The sequence below is a fragment of the Ceratina calcarata genome, unplaced genomic scaffold, assembly GCF_001652005.2.
Source record: "Ceratina calcarata isolate Rehan_Ccalc_2016 unplaced genomic scaffold, ASM165200v1 scaffold302, whole genome shotgun sequence".
NCBI lineage: Eukaryota > Metazoa > Arthropoda > Insecta > Hymenoptera > Apidae > Ceratina > Ceratina calcarata.
Window position 1 is genome coordinate 94,815 of NW_017152687.1, and position 16,514 is coordinate 111,328.

Here is a 16,514-nt window from a genome sequence, read left to right on the forward strand (position 1 = left end):
GAATTCGTTGATATTATGCGAATCATATACGGAATACCTCTTATTTTATTTCTATTCTCTTTATTTTGAGGAAGATATGATAAACGTACGAAATGCACGACAAATACAAGTGAAACTTGCATTTATTTTTATGCGTTGAAATGATAAATGGACGCAAGTAGTGAAAGAATTTTCAGCATTCTGCAATAACAGGTGTACCAGGAATTCTCTGACCGCCCTTGATATCGAGTCCATACTGATGGAGATTCGCGGCAAGGGTACGAGACAACGTAGCACGATTCGGTCAAATTTGCATGCATTAACGCCACAAGCGCGACTGATTGACAATCCGTGTGTCATTGTGACGTCAGTCAAATCGCTCGAGCATCCTCGACCAATCGCAATCAATTAAGGTAACGATTGATTGTTACGCGTTTGGACTCGACGAAGGGAATACCGCGAGCCAGTATTTATGCGGATGATAGACGTGCCATTGAAAATCACAATATCGCCATCGACGGGGGACCAGCTTGAAACTTCGTATATTTAATGGGTCGGTTTAAAGTACTTTTATCTACGCCTGAATTTTATACATATTTTTCTACCTATAAGCAAATAGTAAAAAATTTACCTTTTACTCAAATCAATGATACAAAAAAATAATCAGTATTTAAGAATATTATAAACCGGGAAAATGTCGAGTCGGGATGGCGACAGACTCTCGAAAACATTGGGAATAATAATAGTATTTTATTTTGTATAAAAAGATTAATCGTTACTTATTTCTCTTTATTACTTATAGTAAGTTACTTTCGTTATTAATAATTCGTTCTTAATTTCGTTATTAATTAATCGTTACTTATTATAAACATTTCCAATAATGACATTCATGATAATAAATCTTCCATTCAAGCTTCCGAACAGTTTGAAAACGTACTATATTCCTTCTTTCACGAATCGTATTAACGTTCATCGCGGCATTAATCGGCCGGCGTGCCATTTTCCCCGTGAAAAATTCAGCCGTGTCGTCCCCTCGAAGGGGCCATACGTCCAGGAAAACGAAACGATCGTCGTCGCGCGCAACCCGAAATGGAATCCGTCAAATTGACGGAGGGTTAGGCGTATAACGGAGAGACGCGTACGCTGAGGGTCGCGGCACTCGAACGAGCAGAGAGGAGGAAAACGGTCGTGTGCAATGGCATGACACAGCGGAGGGCATACGCGAGGGCTATGATCGATGCCCTGAAATTAAGGGCTCGCCCGTCCAACGAAACAAAGTTAACCAATCGGGCCATCGAATGGCTTGTTCGGTCGTTATTGGCCCCGGCGGTTCTGGTTCGCGTCGCGACGACCTGATGCCCGATTTTTTTCACGCTGTCCCTTATTTTCAACGGGGATCGCCCTCCCGGCGCGGAGTTCCAATTGCAGTTAAAGAAAAACTGATACAGGGAGGCAAGGTACGGTGGTATCCAGGAACTGGCCACGGATGGGGGAGCGGATTTTCGTAATTATGGAACGGCGTTAGTCCCGGGGGATTCGTCAGTCGACGGGAAAGCCCCTGGCGCCGTACGGCCACGACAATGCCATTTTAATTATGCATGTTAATTGGTTTCCGAGTCCGGCGTAATACCAGATTCCCTACGACTATTCTCGCGATGCGTCTCCTCGTCATGTTGTTCATGATCGATCTGATGCATCGATCGAACCGACTGATCTTCTCCTCCGAGTACAACTTATTTCATTCCATATAGAATTTTGAATAAATCATACGATTTTACGAGATGTACGAAGATTATGTGATTAGAGTTTCTTGAAAGTGTTCACGAACTTAAACTATCACCGAAGTGTTAGACATTAAATTATACCGCAAATTGCTAAAATTGTTTCCTCATAGAAATTTACTCGTCATACATTTTGTACATTATGATGAAAATAATTAATTACAATCTATTTTCCAACGTGATGTGACTGAACGTTTAAGTTGATCTTGAACTCTCTTTTTCTAGCAAAATCTTCCCTTCGACGTTTCGCGAGGGAGAGTGATGGGGTGAAAAAATGGCTACGCTCTGGTATAGGATCCGCTTTTGTTTTTTTGTTCTTTTTTTTTAGCGAGATATACAGGATTGATGCGGACTGCGTTGTACTTTCTGCACAGCTGAGTGAGCATGTCACAATCGACCAGGACCGCCTCAATCAAAGTGGCATTGATACCCTTCGCCCGTTCTCTCGATCGGGCCCTCGCGCTCTCCATTGCGGTTTTGTTCGAGACCGAAAATCTATTAGCCTACCAACGTATATACACACATATTTTCCGCTACGTCACTTCTGTACGTGATAGAAACTAATTTTACCGATAAAAGCATAAAATGCTTGTTTACTTTCAATTTAGCATTCCATTATCAATGATAAAACCAATAATTCCAGATTTTTAAAATAACACGTTTAATCGTAAGTTTCAGATATTAGCGAATGTTCTGTAAAAATGTTGAATTTGATTTTAGAATTGAATGCTTGTGAACACCATATTTTAGCACGTTTATGTAAATACATGATAAACATATAATTCGCATAGTAAATGAATCTTCTAATCCCGTGAATCGTCCATTTACTCAACGGTTGGCACGATCTACCACAAACCAAGCTAAGTTAGGGTGGCGCTCGATGTGACACGCGACCGCAACGTGGCTGCATTTACATTATATCGCGGTTTATACGATGTTACTTTGGTGCGTGCGTGTCGTCTGCTAAACCAGCATTTTCGAGATTAATTTTTCTAATGCTCTCTGTCCGACAAGATCTGCTTCGATGGAAATTTATTAAGACACGAGTAACACAGTAATGCTCGCGTTGTAATTATTCTACTACCAATCCCTATTAACCCCGACAAATATCGAATCAATAATAACCCCATGACTCGAGCAACGTTTCTACTAAAATACTTTTAATATTGTTAGCTTAACAAAATACTATTAAGTTTCTGTTAATGAAATATCGTTAATAGAACATCTTGCTAGTATACACATGTACTTTAAAGATTTTTCATGAAGTATGAACTATATTTAATAATGCTGCTGTTTTGGAGTGTAAAAGTAAGCCGTTCCGAGTAAAAAACTCATTTTCTCAACAGCCATAAACAACACCTATCGGGGACTCCTGGATTTAAGTACATTGTACTTAAATCCGAGAGTTGCGGATTCGAAAAGACTGGGTGGTGTAGGAAAATAGTTACGTGCAAGCCCAACAGGCTTAGGCTGTCACCTGCGCGCAACACATATTCTCCGAATGAGGATGAAAGCTTCGAGACTTCGGTTGTATCGAAAACCAGAGGTTGAGCACCCCTGAGAACAAGATGTCCTCCTGAAGACTATCTCGGCCCGAGTCCCGCGGGAAACCTCTTCCTTCCTACCGTTCCTATCTCAGGACACTCTGTAGCCTATTCAGATACCAGGCTCACCCTACTGCTCTCATGTTAGTCAGTTTGCAAGAGAGAGAGAGAGAGAGAGAGAGAGAGAGAGAGAGAGAGAGAGAAAGAGGGTGTATCTGCATTTCCAAGGACAAGCAACACCGTGCAGAATTGTAGAGGGTATAAGTACGACCGAATATTCGAGTGCTCTTATACATTGCAGCCTAACCACACCTCGTGCAAAACGTATTTTGCGAGCCTAAATATCCCGGGTTCCTGGTCGCAACACGACACTATCTCGCAGGTAGGTACCTTCGAGAACGAGTTATCTGGTCCCTTATTTCGCAGATCGTTACGAAGGATGATAGCAAGGGTGGTAAACTGATATCAAAGTCGTTGACGTTTCTACAAAATTGCACTGCGTCCCCGTTCTTTCGTTAATACAAACAGACGTTTGCTGTTATCACGACTTGTAGATTTTTTTAATTTCAATTGCAAGAGACTTTGGAATAAAATCTGTGTTCCATAGATAAGCGCCAATGTATAAAATGATGACATAAGTAGTTCAATATCCTCTAATATGGGCGAGTGGCAGAGAAATCACAATACTAATTGTACAGAAGAAACATGAAAATGAAATACAATGAACGTCACTCACCGGTCGATGATCACTGGGTCGCTTGGCGTTTCGTTCCTGTTCCCGCAACTTTTTTTATCGCAACACCGACTGGAATTAAAACAAAATCATTGGTCAGACATTAGTATGGTTAACTTTTGAATGTTCTATTGACGAGGTGCGCATTCTTTCCTTGGAATATTCAGAGTCGCCTAAAAACTATCGGAACCCTTGGGACTTGGTGAGTTCGGGGGTGACGGGTAGTCAGACCGAAGTCCCATGGGCCAATGAGTCAGCCACCCCTAGAGAATGATTGCGCCCCCGTACGTTTCGTTACGTTTATGGTTGGCCACCGCAAGGGTCGGCGCTCGCAGGAAGAGCAGATACTTTGCTCTACCTGCATATTTGCATACAGTAAAAATCTCGTCATTAAAACATGTCCGAGATTAACTGCTACCATAAATCCTAGCATTATGCCTATTAATTGCAATCTTTAAATGGAAGATCGTTTAAAACTCACCTGCACATAACTTCGTGAGTAAGAAGAACCCTGCACATTTCAGGATTTTTATCCTGACCCTCGTACATGATAGCCTGAAATAGAGAAAATAAAATTATTTAGTAATAAACATTCCAGTTATAAATAAAGTCTTAAATGCAAGTAACAATAGGTCGTCTGAACATTTTAATTATGCACTTCAATACAAGAATTCCAGAATACAAACTCTAACGCTGAAATAAACGATAATACTATTTTATAGATATAAGTCAAAGGGTATTATACCATTAACGACATTCGTATACAATGCGGAAACTGATAGAAAACACACGTCAAAAACCTATCTTCACAGTTACAAAATGTGCAAGGCCATCTCCCCTAGAACATCGCTAAGCCATAGGCGGCTTAAGCAAATCCGCTAAGCTTCCTTCGCAACATTCTGATTGATTTTTATTTAATGGCAACATGTCGTTATCCTGTATTCATACACTTACAGTTGGCGAATAAGACACGGATTAGCCTCGGAATAATAAGATGTGGTCAGATCACACCCTTTCGATTTCGTATAACGAAATGCTTCGAGTAGCGATGAATGATTCCAAAACAACACCGTATGATAATTAATAAATTCAGTATCAGACTATCAGGAATAAAAGTCGTACTAATACTAATATCCGTATGCATGCGCTTTTGCGGTAGTGGTGCATTTTGTTTAATCGTTTCTTACGTATAAAACTGGTTATATTTGAATTGTTCACTATTACGCTGTTATATATTAAATTAGTATTTATCTAAAATGTAAAGCCTCATTTATTAACAAAACTCCGTAAAGGCTGATGCAAATATCATTTTCGTTACAAATTAATCAAAATATAAACTATAATTAATTCCACTGAGTTGATTAACGATTGCACGTACAAATAACATCGGATATTTACGTAAATTACAATGGATCTCGTGTAATCGCGTGAAAGCAATAATTTCATTCGCTATTTGTTACAAAGCCGAAGCAATGTCAACCAGCCTCGGAGATTTGTATTTATACACGTCAGACACGTTAATCGTATCGCTTGTACGTAAAATTTATGCGCAAGTTGCTTCGTGCACTACGTGTAACAATCTAAATTGCCAGAGTTCGCGAAGAAGCGATAAAATGTAAATACTTTGAAATACAGTGTCCCAGGGAATTGGTCGAGTTGACGTAGCTTCGCATCGGCGTCGGTTACCTATTCGACCTGCGGAGACCGAGTTGAATAGCGGAGGACGCCGAGCCGTGCCGCGTCGGAAACGATATCAAATACATTTTGCCTCGGCAGTTAGGTGCGACTTTCAGTGCGGCATCAAATATTTATACGAGCAAAATAACCGAATTGCAACGTAAACGAACCGCGATGGTTGTGCGCGCGCGGCTGGTAGGTAAATCAGAGGAGAATCCCTCGTCGAAGTGGAAACGTTAGCAGGAAAATAGAGGGCCAAAAATAAACACGGAAGAGAGAGGAGGGATGCGGGATCGAGGAGCGAAAGAGGAAAAGTACACGCTCCGCGGAAAGGGAAAGGAAAGCGAAAGGAGGTATAAAATGTTTCGTGTCCTTCGCCCGTTTCGGCTTCTAATCGTTGGCCAACATGCGATCTTATTTGTAACAAGAATAATTAATGAGGGTGTCTACCTGACACGCATTAACCTTAACTCTTAAGACATTGACTATTGACTATCCGATTAGTTACTTAACCAAGTAACGATTCTTGAAAATTTCAATTACTTTGATCAATACTGTACTTATGAAATTATTTTCATGTAAGAAAAAATTTAGTCGAATGGATGATCTAATGTTAAGGATGTATTTTTGATATAGCCAATACATCCTTAAAAATGTTATTCTGTTTTCTAATGTATACGAATACGATTGGAGGTAACTTGATGCACTTTTCCAAATAGCTTTCTGTCAACTTGAAACTGTAAATACATAAGGAAGGAAATGGTGATTCATTAAGTTAAACGAGAAGAGACGGAGTAGAATTAAAAACAGTGGTACACTTTTATACGAAGATGTCATTCATGTGCACACGGCATTTATCGTTTTTACACATAACGATTATTGGACAGGTCAGGTACACCGTGTCATAAGACATGCGATATTATTTGCTCAGTAACCGTTACCACAGGTACGACACGTATTGTTGATTTTACGTATCTATTTTACTCGGGCAATTTCGAGCAATTAGTGTCTACTACCCTATCATTCGTTCTCGTGAAATTTAAAGTCCTTGTTTGTCTTCATTGTACCCATTGGGACGACAATTTTTTTTATCAATAACGTACGTATGAGAGAAGTGAATATCGATATCGACTTTAATAATTTTCAGACAATTTTATAAATATTAAATCTGCTTCTTTAGCAGCGTCTCAAGTATTACGTAAGTGGTCACGTCATGTGTATTCTCAAGAAACGTCTGACTCAAATAGTAAGTGAGTTTGTAAACTAACACTGTCAGATGAGTCGTCTTGGGATTGCAACCAGTCAGCATTGGCCCCTCGGAGGCCTTTCTTCCGTTGACGCTTGGCCCCAGTAGAAACGTTTGGGTCCTCGTTGATCCAATTCCCACGGGAATTACTTACAAAGAACTAATAGCGATAACGTACCAGCGTTGCTGGTTTTGAAATATTTCATACAGAGAGACGTACAGTATACATTCATTATCTTTAAACTAATCAATTGCTAATAACTCTTGTACTCTCCCTTACTTCTATGCGACTTCTACTGAGCTAACATTCGAGAGAAACTTATGTTATACTAACTGCAAAAGCATACAAGATTATTTGACAAATTAAAAAAACCTACCCTTGAAAATATTAAATTATCTCATGACTAGAAATTGTTTGATGTTATTAAAATTAAAGGATAGGCAAATTTATTTGCTACACATATTGTGCAGTACAAATAAAATTGAGAAGTTGATCTTGTTTATCGAGAAGGAAGCTATGCACTTGGCAGTAAAATCATAAGGTTATTCCCGACGAGCGACGAAGGTGGAAATAGAACGAAGAAGAAAAGAAGAGGGCGCAGATAAATACGAAGATAGTCATTCAAATCTGCTGTAATGATTTCCATCCCGAATCGATTCCAAAATCCCCTGGGAATCTCCCTCTGTACCAGTCGTGCAACCCCTACATTGGCTGACGTATACACCGTCGAACAACGTGCATACAATATTACTTTCACCCTTGGAAAGAATGTCCATCGCCTGGGGGACAAGCGACGTGCTCTCTTTCCCATCTTATCTGCCGAGGATTAACTTATCTCAAACTTATTATTTCCTTAATCTATAGTTAAATACTCATATTTCAGTATTACGTACGACATTCGAGGGTTGATTCCGATTCGACTTGGCAATGTTTAAGCATTATGAACAGTACTGGTGGACCTCGTCCTTAAATATTTTTACAAACTATAAAAAAAGGGAAATTGTATTCTGAGAGGGTGCGAACTTATTAAGGAAGCAAATATATGTATAGATAACAGAAACAGTAACATGATGTACTGTGGTAGCGTATGTAGTATCAATCTCTAAGTATCTTCGTTGATTCTTTTCTGAATTCCCGTGGGCGGTATATCGCAAAAAAGGGGAGTTCCGACTGATCATCTCCAGCGGCGGATGGAAGTTAGAGCTTAAAAGGGTTAGGTACAATTTCCTGTTGTTCATTCATTTAAAATAACGAGGGTACGCGGTTTGCTGCTTCTCCGTAGCCGCTTTTTTCCTGTAAATGCTTTTTTATCCCCGGAACTAATTACAATTTAGCATTTTTAATCCTGCGAAAAAGCGCATTCCAGCCCTCCCACCTTCTACTCCGCCCCTTCCTGGCCGGAAGTTCGTTCTCAAGCGCTTACAAACGTACGTTGTTAGCGCCATTCAGCCGCGGCTACGCGCCGCGCTCTTTTTCTTCCTGTACAGGCTGCTCGTATTTTTCTAGAAATTTCAACGAGAAAAACGCGCAGCAGTTCTCGACATTTCTGTATTTTTTTTCCCCCCCGCCCCCTTCCGCTTTCCCGTCGAGAGTGCTCCCGGTACTCTCCGATGCGCCCCCGCGCGCCGCGCTAAGCGAAAGTAGATATAGATACCCACCTTGGCCAGAAGCGAAGAAATTGAAGAACAGCTTAAGGGTAGGAGGGCTTCGCCACGGGCTCAGGCAGTCGGCTCGGTGTAGCCAATTATTGCGGATTTATAACCGACCACTTGATTCGGTCTCGACCAACTCGGCCGCATTTCCGAATTGGAATTTGTGAGCCGTAACTTGGCGTTCAACTATGAAATTTTTCGCCAGTAGCCTAACAAGTAGTTTAGTGGTAAACGGAAATAGTTTTTCCAACCGAATAACGATTATAAATTTTTTACCATCGTAATTTTATTGTACGACATATACATATAACACGTGAAAGTTTCAATACAGATAAATTAAATACCTAATATTGCATGAAATCTTATTAACGGTTTCACAAGAGTTCTTTCGAACGCGCAACTATCATGGAATACCGGGTTCGGTTTTTGCTTCCACAGATTTAATCCGTCGAACTCCGGGCGTTTGTTAATTTTTCAGGGCACGATACGTAGTAAGAACACGTCAACCCAGATTTGCTAAACACTCCGTACGAGTTGTTGCGCGAAACTCCATACACGGCCAGAGTAAATATATATCGATTCTCATGTCTGTATGTCTTCCTCTCGCTTTGCCAGAATGGAGGAGACGCGTTCAATCGAGGCTTTGATGTATAAATTGCAGCTTTCTCGTTTTCGATCCTGCCCTCCTCCCTATCCGACTTTCTACTCCCTTTACTGGCACGATTCCTCCATAGAGACGGAAAGGGTATCCCGGCATCTATCACTTCCGCTTTTCTTTTCCTCATGGACAATCGTTCTGGAGAACTATCGAGGCGTTTACTCCGTTCAAGATTCCGTTTCATTCTTTTATCGACGTTCCTACCAGTTTCAAAGCCAGCTACTTACTTTGTTCCTCTTTTCATTTCTACTAAAGTCAAGTTTCGTAAACATTCAGAAAACGATATCGATACAGTTGCTTGAAAATGTGTAAAACATTTTTAACGCTATAGTCAATTACTTTTTCATCTAAATACGTCTGCTATAATTCTAACTGCACGATATAGGACTCATAAAATGTAGGGAACGATAATTATCTGCGAGCATCTCATCCCATATTCGTTTTATCTCTTCCGGAAACTCCTAATGCAAGTTCTAATACCTTTTTAAACTTGTCGCAAATCGGTCCCTGAAAGATATTCAACCTCACAACTCAGATGCAATTAATAAAAGGAATGGATCGTGAATTGAAGAACGGTCTCTGCCAACGCAAGGCCACCGCGGCTTAGTAATTTAATCAGCTAAAACTAACATCAGCTCTGTTTCCCCAACCTTCCTCCTCGTCCTCTTTCTTCTCCCTACTGCTCTTCTTACCTTCGTAACCGACCAACCCCAAGATGATTTAATCTGCTAAAATGTGCGGGTACCTATAGACACTTACGAGCCTAGAGTCGCGACACGAAACAAAATAATTCAAGAAAGTAGCCATACCTCTCGCGAACTAAACGTACAGCTGGTTACACTAAGAAATTCATTTATCTACACAACAGGTATTTCAAACAGTTTATGCAAAATCAAGTCAAACGTCTACAATTTTTCTACTTATTTTTTAATATAAATCGTTTTATGTTTGAATATCTTTGTAATTGAAATTTATTATCTTGTTCTTTCAATGAATGTAATGTCATGATTAGATGTAACGTAAATGAATTTTTCGAAAGTCATCGTAGGATAAAAAAAACAATATGAGAATAACGAGAAGGAAAAAAATTTTGATCAGGTATTTATCTGAATTTCATCAACCGTTTACAGAATATTAAATATTCCTCACATACACAGTTGTTACGTGTTTCGTATACATGGTAGGCGCGAAACGCGGTTCACAGAAAGGGCTTCGTGGCCAAAGCCAAAAGAGCACCCTCGCACGTACAAAGGAGCTTATCGTGTCCGTGATCAGGCCGCGTATTTGCGTTTGCTCGAAGGTTATGATCCTTCTTTGCGTCCTATCACCGCGGCAGGATCTACGGCCCTGTGTACAGGGTCACAACACGTGGTTCGCGGACCGTGCGCAGGGTTCGCCACGTGGCACAGATAACACGATGGGGCAGACGCGGCGGCGGTAGCGGCGGCCGTCGCTTTTCTGGAGGGGTAGGAATCAACCCCCCGGAAAATTAAGTGTTTGTAGCTCAGATGATAATGCTCTCAGCAGCAGGATCGCGTCACTGCGACTATTCTGGCGGAGTTCTGTCACGTGGAAACTTCAACCGAGAGCAAGGGAATCGTGTCGAGTTACGAATCGAGTGCCTTAACAAATTTTCATTCCATCGATTTATCTAATTACGAGTATTTACTAAAATATGAATTAAGTAACAGCGATATAAATACAATTCTCTGAATTACTTACTTTACTTATGATATGCTTTGGTCACAAATTTGAGAACTGAACAATAACCAGTTTTGGCTTTGTTAAGTCAATTAGGTGTGTTATTGTACATATAAGGAAATGAAAGAAATAAGAATGCACATTCTTACCTGTTTCGTTGCAGAGTCAATGAGCCTCACGTAGATGTCTTGCACCTGTCTGACACCTGCAACAACAGAAACAAAAAATTTATACAAAACAGAAAACTACAAATGTGTATGAAAAGAGGAATGGACCCTATAAGCGTGGATAAACGAGTGTAAGACTGTAATAATCGTTTTGTAACTAACAAACAACGTGAACAAAACAGTTCTCGAGGTTCTGTACACAAAATCCGGTACGGCAATAGAATGGGAAATGGATGTGCAAATCGAGAAGAGAGTTAGTTACGCCCTTTTCGGCACCGAAAACAGTTTCGAATTGTTTTTTTCGTTTGATACAAAACGCGCTGCTACGAGCTGCTCTTTATTCAATTTAACCAACGAGAGTTTTTCATCGATTCGGTAAGAAGGCCCATTAAGTTAAGAGCGTTGCGCGCAGGCATTTGCTACGGATGTGCATGGAATACGACGAATACGGAAACGAGTCCAAATTCTGACAAGTTCGGCGCCGCTGAAAGAGACTGTCCAGAAAAACTTACATATTAAGGAGCACTTAAAGTGGACGACGAGGTAAGCGGTCTGATCGCATCCCCGGGGACGTATGCACAATCTCCGTTGTTTTTGTATGGACCCAGCCCGTACTTTGTACTTTGTACCGTCCAGGCACCGACTTCACCAAGCCAGATCGCTATGCAACGAACCATCGCGACAAGTCAAATTCTTGTACGTGCAACGCGCTAATTATGCCCGCTACCGAGCGGCTATTCCCGTTGTTTCGGGGAACTCAACGATCTGACCGTCTCCGCTGTAGAATACACGGTTGATAGTCACTCACCGAACGATCGTGACCAATATTTCGTATTAAACGTATTCAACGATGCTGCGTAATTTACGCACGGGTTCGGTCGCGAGAAAAGTTCCGCAACTTAACGCGCAACTTATTCCGCGGATGAACGGTAAGTGCGAGCTCTAATTAAAATTTGCGCGAACGACATTTTAATCATACAAAATTGCGGCCATTAGCGACAGGTTAATTCGTTATTACCGTCTCGATAGGCCAACAGCTCGCAGTTTATTACCACGAGGAAGCAATTTTGTCGCGTGATCAAGTATCGTGTGTGCGCATTACCGCATTATTACTATCCGTTATCGGTAATCGAGTCGAGTTCGACGTTTCTATATACATTTCGCGGTTAGCAAGTTTTCAAATAGTTTCTATCTTGCAGAGGGTAGAGACGGGTAATCCCTGGGTGTATTTTGGACAGACACCCCCGTGGCTTCCGGCCTCGCGTGTCCGGTAAGTCAAGTAATCCCGACATAAGACTACCAGACCCGGCGGCGGCTAGTAGCACGAGCCGAGCTCACGCCGCATAACGTTACCATGGATTACTATATTCCGGCCAAAACTAGCTCACAAATTACCTCGAGAAACCGTCGCGGCTTTACCGGAAGTTACTTGCTTCGCTCTCTCCGCCCGGTTTACCAGTTTCCATCCGTGGCTGGCTAGAGAGTAGCGGTGCCAGGATTTGCCGCGAACAATGGAACATCGATTATGCGAGTTGATTGGAAAACGTTCCGGCAAAGACGACGGGCGACGGTCATCCGACTGTTGCCTGTTTTGCGGCAATAAAACGATTCTCGTCATTAGACCGGAATGCTAACGGTTTCTGCAATTTAATGCAATTATAACTGCGTCTTGTTTTGCTCGTCTATTCCATGATCGCACAATTGTTAATGACATTTGTTAAGCTTGTACGATCTCTGACAAGAGTTTGAGAAGTGTAATAAAAAACTGTGTATAATATTTGAAGCGACAAACTTTTACAGAAAATTATGAAGCAGTAAGGTTTATAAAATCGTTCTACATGTTTTCCTAAGTCACTGGCAATTATTAAAGTATAGTTTATAGTATTGATTTTGGCACTTCTTTATTTGCAACTGTTTACATTGTCTACAAGTCCTACAAGCTTCACTTTTGCTTACTTTATTTCACCTTTAAAATATTCTTAAAACATGTATCAACAATTATACAAAATTATAAAATTCACGATATAATAACTATTTCAATAAAAATAAATAATTAAAAATGAAGGAATAGAAAGACTTGTGGTTTTTCACTTCTAATTTGATTTGAAGAATGACGTGGAAACTTCTCGCAACTAATCTTGAGAACAATTTATACTTTAAGTTTTTCATTGAAATATCTCGTGAAGCAGTCCAAATTTGTATACCGGCTATCCTCCGTGGATAGCAAGGAACGCGGTACTTTATAAAACGCGTTCAGTTCATCGGATAACGAGGATTGTCTCCATTCCCGATGCTTGGTATGTAAACAAGACAGTATAAAATCAGTCGTCGAACGAGCGAATTCATTTATGCAAGCACGTCGATGCATCTTTAAGGAAGCCACGATTACCACGGCGCGGAGCGCGAGGCGGCTGAGACGTGCCACGTGAAACGTACGTGTACATTTATCAGAGACGTTGCGGCGACTCATGATCATGCCTCGACGAACCAACCACTAACGACAATAAAGGCAAAAGGATCGAGAAGAAGCAACGTAAGAAGCTGTATCGCGTGCCAAGTCCTGCTGAGAGGAGGCGGATAGATCCGTCCGTATTAGCATAACTAGGCAACCAACTTCAACGCGTACAAGAAGTCATCGAAAAAGCGGACACCACCCATTTTATTCCCTTTGATCGGCATTCTTAATCAGCGGCGCTCTTATTACGAGCCGTTATATTCCACCAAGCTGTTCCGCGGTTCAGCTTACCCGTTCACTCTATTTTCTACTTGTCTCTTTCTCTGGATGACATCTGCTTGTATCCGTTGCTCTCCGTTCGATTCATACGTCCATCACGCGCACCTCGCCTCGTCTCGCAAGGAGGTGCAAGGAGATCGGACCGACGAGAGAAGCAGAAGCGAAACGGACGACGGGCATGAAAGAAACCGAACGAGATGGAAAGAAGGGGGGCGATGATAAAAAGAAGTAGAACCTGATATGGAGAAGCCCCGTCGTCACTTGGACGGTAGACCGTGTTTCTCGTTTATTATTTAATTATTGATTTATTGCTATCTCGAGTGATGGGTGACGATGTGCAGATTCGATCGTATGAGCAACAGCGAAGGGGTAGAAAATCAGATGCGTGTTTCCGCGTATAAGAGCTCGCTCCAATTTGTCTCCGTGATATAAATGCCACGCGGCGAAGTATTTCGTGCGTGAAATTTTTATAGAGTGCGTCTCGAGAGTCCGTACGGAAGACCGATTTACGAATCGAGGCATAAATCAGAGTCCCGACGAGCTGCCGACTCACTTTAAAGGACATAACCGGTATTTGGATAGAAGACGTATAGACTCCGTTATAACGGAACATTTCATCCCGCCGGTTATTTATTGGAAATCGCTACTGTCCCTACATTTTTATTGACAAAAATAATATTATGATCAGTGTTTTCGTACTATTAATACGTCTCTACAAATTACATGCGATTCTAAAATCTTAATCGTCTTGACATTTAAAATTCATACGTCACTATGGCTGTTTAAATGATGTTAAATAAAATATCATTCTTACTATTCGATGAAAGAGAAATGTTACAACAGATTGGAATGAAAAATTCACCAAAGGAAAGAAAATAATATAGATAGAAAGTCGAAGCAAAAGTGAAAAATGTACGATAATTTCAAAAGCCCTTATAAGTATTCTGTAGGTCGGAACAGTCGATTATTTCTTATTTGCGATGTTGGCAACACGTTTTAGTGTCCATAGATGGTAGAGCGGCCCTCAGACAGTCCTGGCAACGCAAAAATCCCGCATTGATTGATCGGCCCGCAGCGGTGGAGGCAAGAAGCCGAATGGTATGAGCCGCGGAAAAGAGAAAGGGGGGGCGGCCGGGAAAGGGGCAGGACAAGGGAATGGAAAAGAAACTCGAGGGGGCGATGCACACGAGAGAAAGAGGCACGAAACGACGGACAAGAACACATCCAAAGAAAGTACACGCGGAGACATTAACATTGTTCCCGATATGCACAAAGTGAAAAACCTTTGGATGAAAGCCAGCGGTTGGATACCGTCTTCCGGCTATTTAATATGTTCATAATACGAGTACATTTTTGAACCGCCTGTTCGGCTTGGACCACCTCTAGATCGCTGACTTCTTCTGGTTCTTCCCTTTCATCCGCATTTCTCTTTACCTCGGCCCGTTCACGCACAGACATTCGAACACTTCTTCAGGTCGGTAGCTTTTTTGTCGGTACCGGGCCAGTGACATAAAATATGTCTCTGTTGCGCTCGGGCCTCGAAAGTTCCTGAGCTTTTTAGTGGCCCTGAGAGACTGGGTGTCTGCATGGAATGTTGAAGGCCCGTCATCGTCGCTTTCGATGGGGTTATTACATCGTCCGACTTTTCGAATATTATGGCACATATTGTTAGATCTATTTTCAATTTGACCAACACCGAAACTAAATGAGTTGTTCTACGGGTAATTTCATAGATAATCGATGAAGTTCAATTTTCACTAATCAATTAGGTAACAATTATCGAAGTTGTTAATATTTTCAATTAGTTGGACGAAGTATTTCTCTTCATTGGTTGTTAAGAGGTTTAAGCTACAGTAAATATGCTGGAGCTTAGTATTTATAATTTGATGCAGTACGTCATAATTAATGATCTGTACACTCACCATTAGAGTACAGTAGATGTAGACTATATTGAATGCCGTTGTTCGTTTTTTGGCCCTCGGATTCCTGAAAGATAACATAATAAGATTAAAATAATTATTATTTTTATATGTTATGAAATAATTGTAAATATATTATATAATAGCTGAGGATCTTCATGAAATTGATGTACAAAATTTTATTATAGGCTTAAAGAAAACAGTTAAAAGGGTCAACTTCCATTTTTTCATTTGTAATTGCGTTCAATTATAATTATTTTCATGTAAAAAATATTTTATTACGTATCATTATATCATGTACTAAACTAGTTCCTGAGAAAATAAATAAAAATCGTATAGACTAATATTAAAAAATTTGTTCTGTTACAGAAACTTTATGAATACCTACTGTACTCATTTAGTAGAAAATTAAATCAGGCAACGTCTTTTCCAATTACACGGTATACATCTATCCGCTAATTCATTACTACGTCTATGCGACTGAATTTCACGGGTAAATCTCGTTAATCTTGCTAAATTTCGTGCGTGCTTAAATCGTTTCAAACGAACGACGCGCGAAGGAACGGAGATTCAACCCCCCGCGCGTTCTTCGCACCCCCGGTCTATTTTAATTAAGTGCATCGTGACGTAACTCTCGCGCTCGGTCTGCTCCACCTCACGCTAATTATTAATTTCTTGATGTGCCGGTAAGAGCCGTGCCATTACGTATGGCGTGCGATGCA

At 40.9% G+C, this 16,514-nt stretch overlaps 1 protein-coding gene across 5 annotated transcripts in view; it reads right to left on the reverse strand.

Moving 5' to 3' along the window:
* Positions 1 to 16,514, reverse strand: part of kn (EBF transcription factor knot) — an 86,950-nt gene that overhangs the window by 54,411 nt on the left and 16,025 nt on the right. For all 5 annotated transcript variants that reach the window (XM_018023362.2, XM_026812954.1, XM_026812953.1 and 2 more), the window contains exons 3-6: positions 15,796 to 15,859; positions 11,122 to 11,177; positions 4,519 to 4,592; positions 4,041 to 4,109 (exon numbers count right to left, since the gene is read on the reverse strand). In XM_018023362.2, coding sequence (XP_017878851.1) covers positions 4,041 to 4,109; positions 4,519 to 4,592; positions 11,122 to 11,177; positions 15,796 to 15,859 — 263 coding nt within the window. The remainder of the gene's footprint in view (positions 1 to 4,040; positions 4,110 to 4,518; positions 4,593 to 11,121; positions 11,178 to 15,795; positions 15,860 to 16,514) is intronic.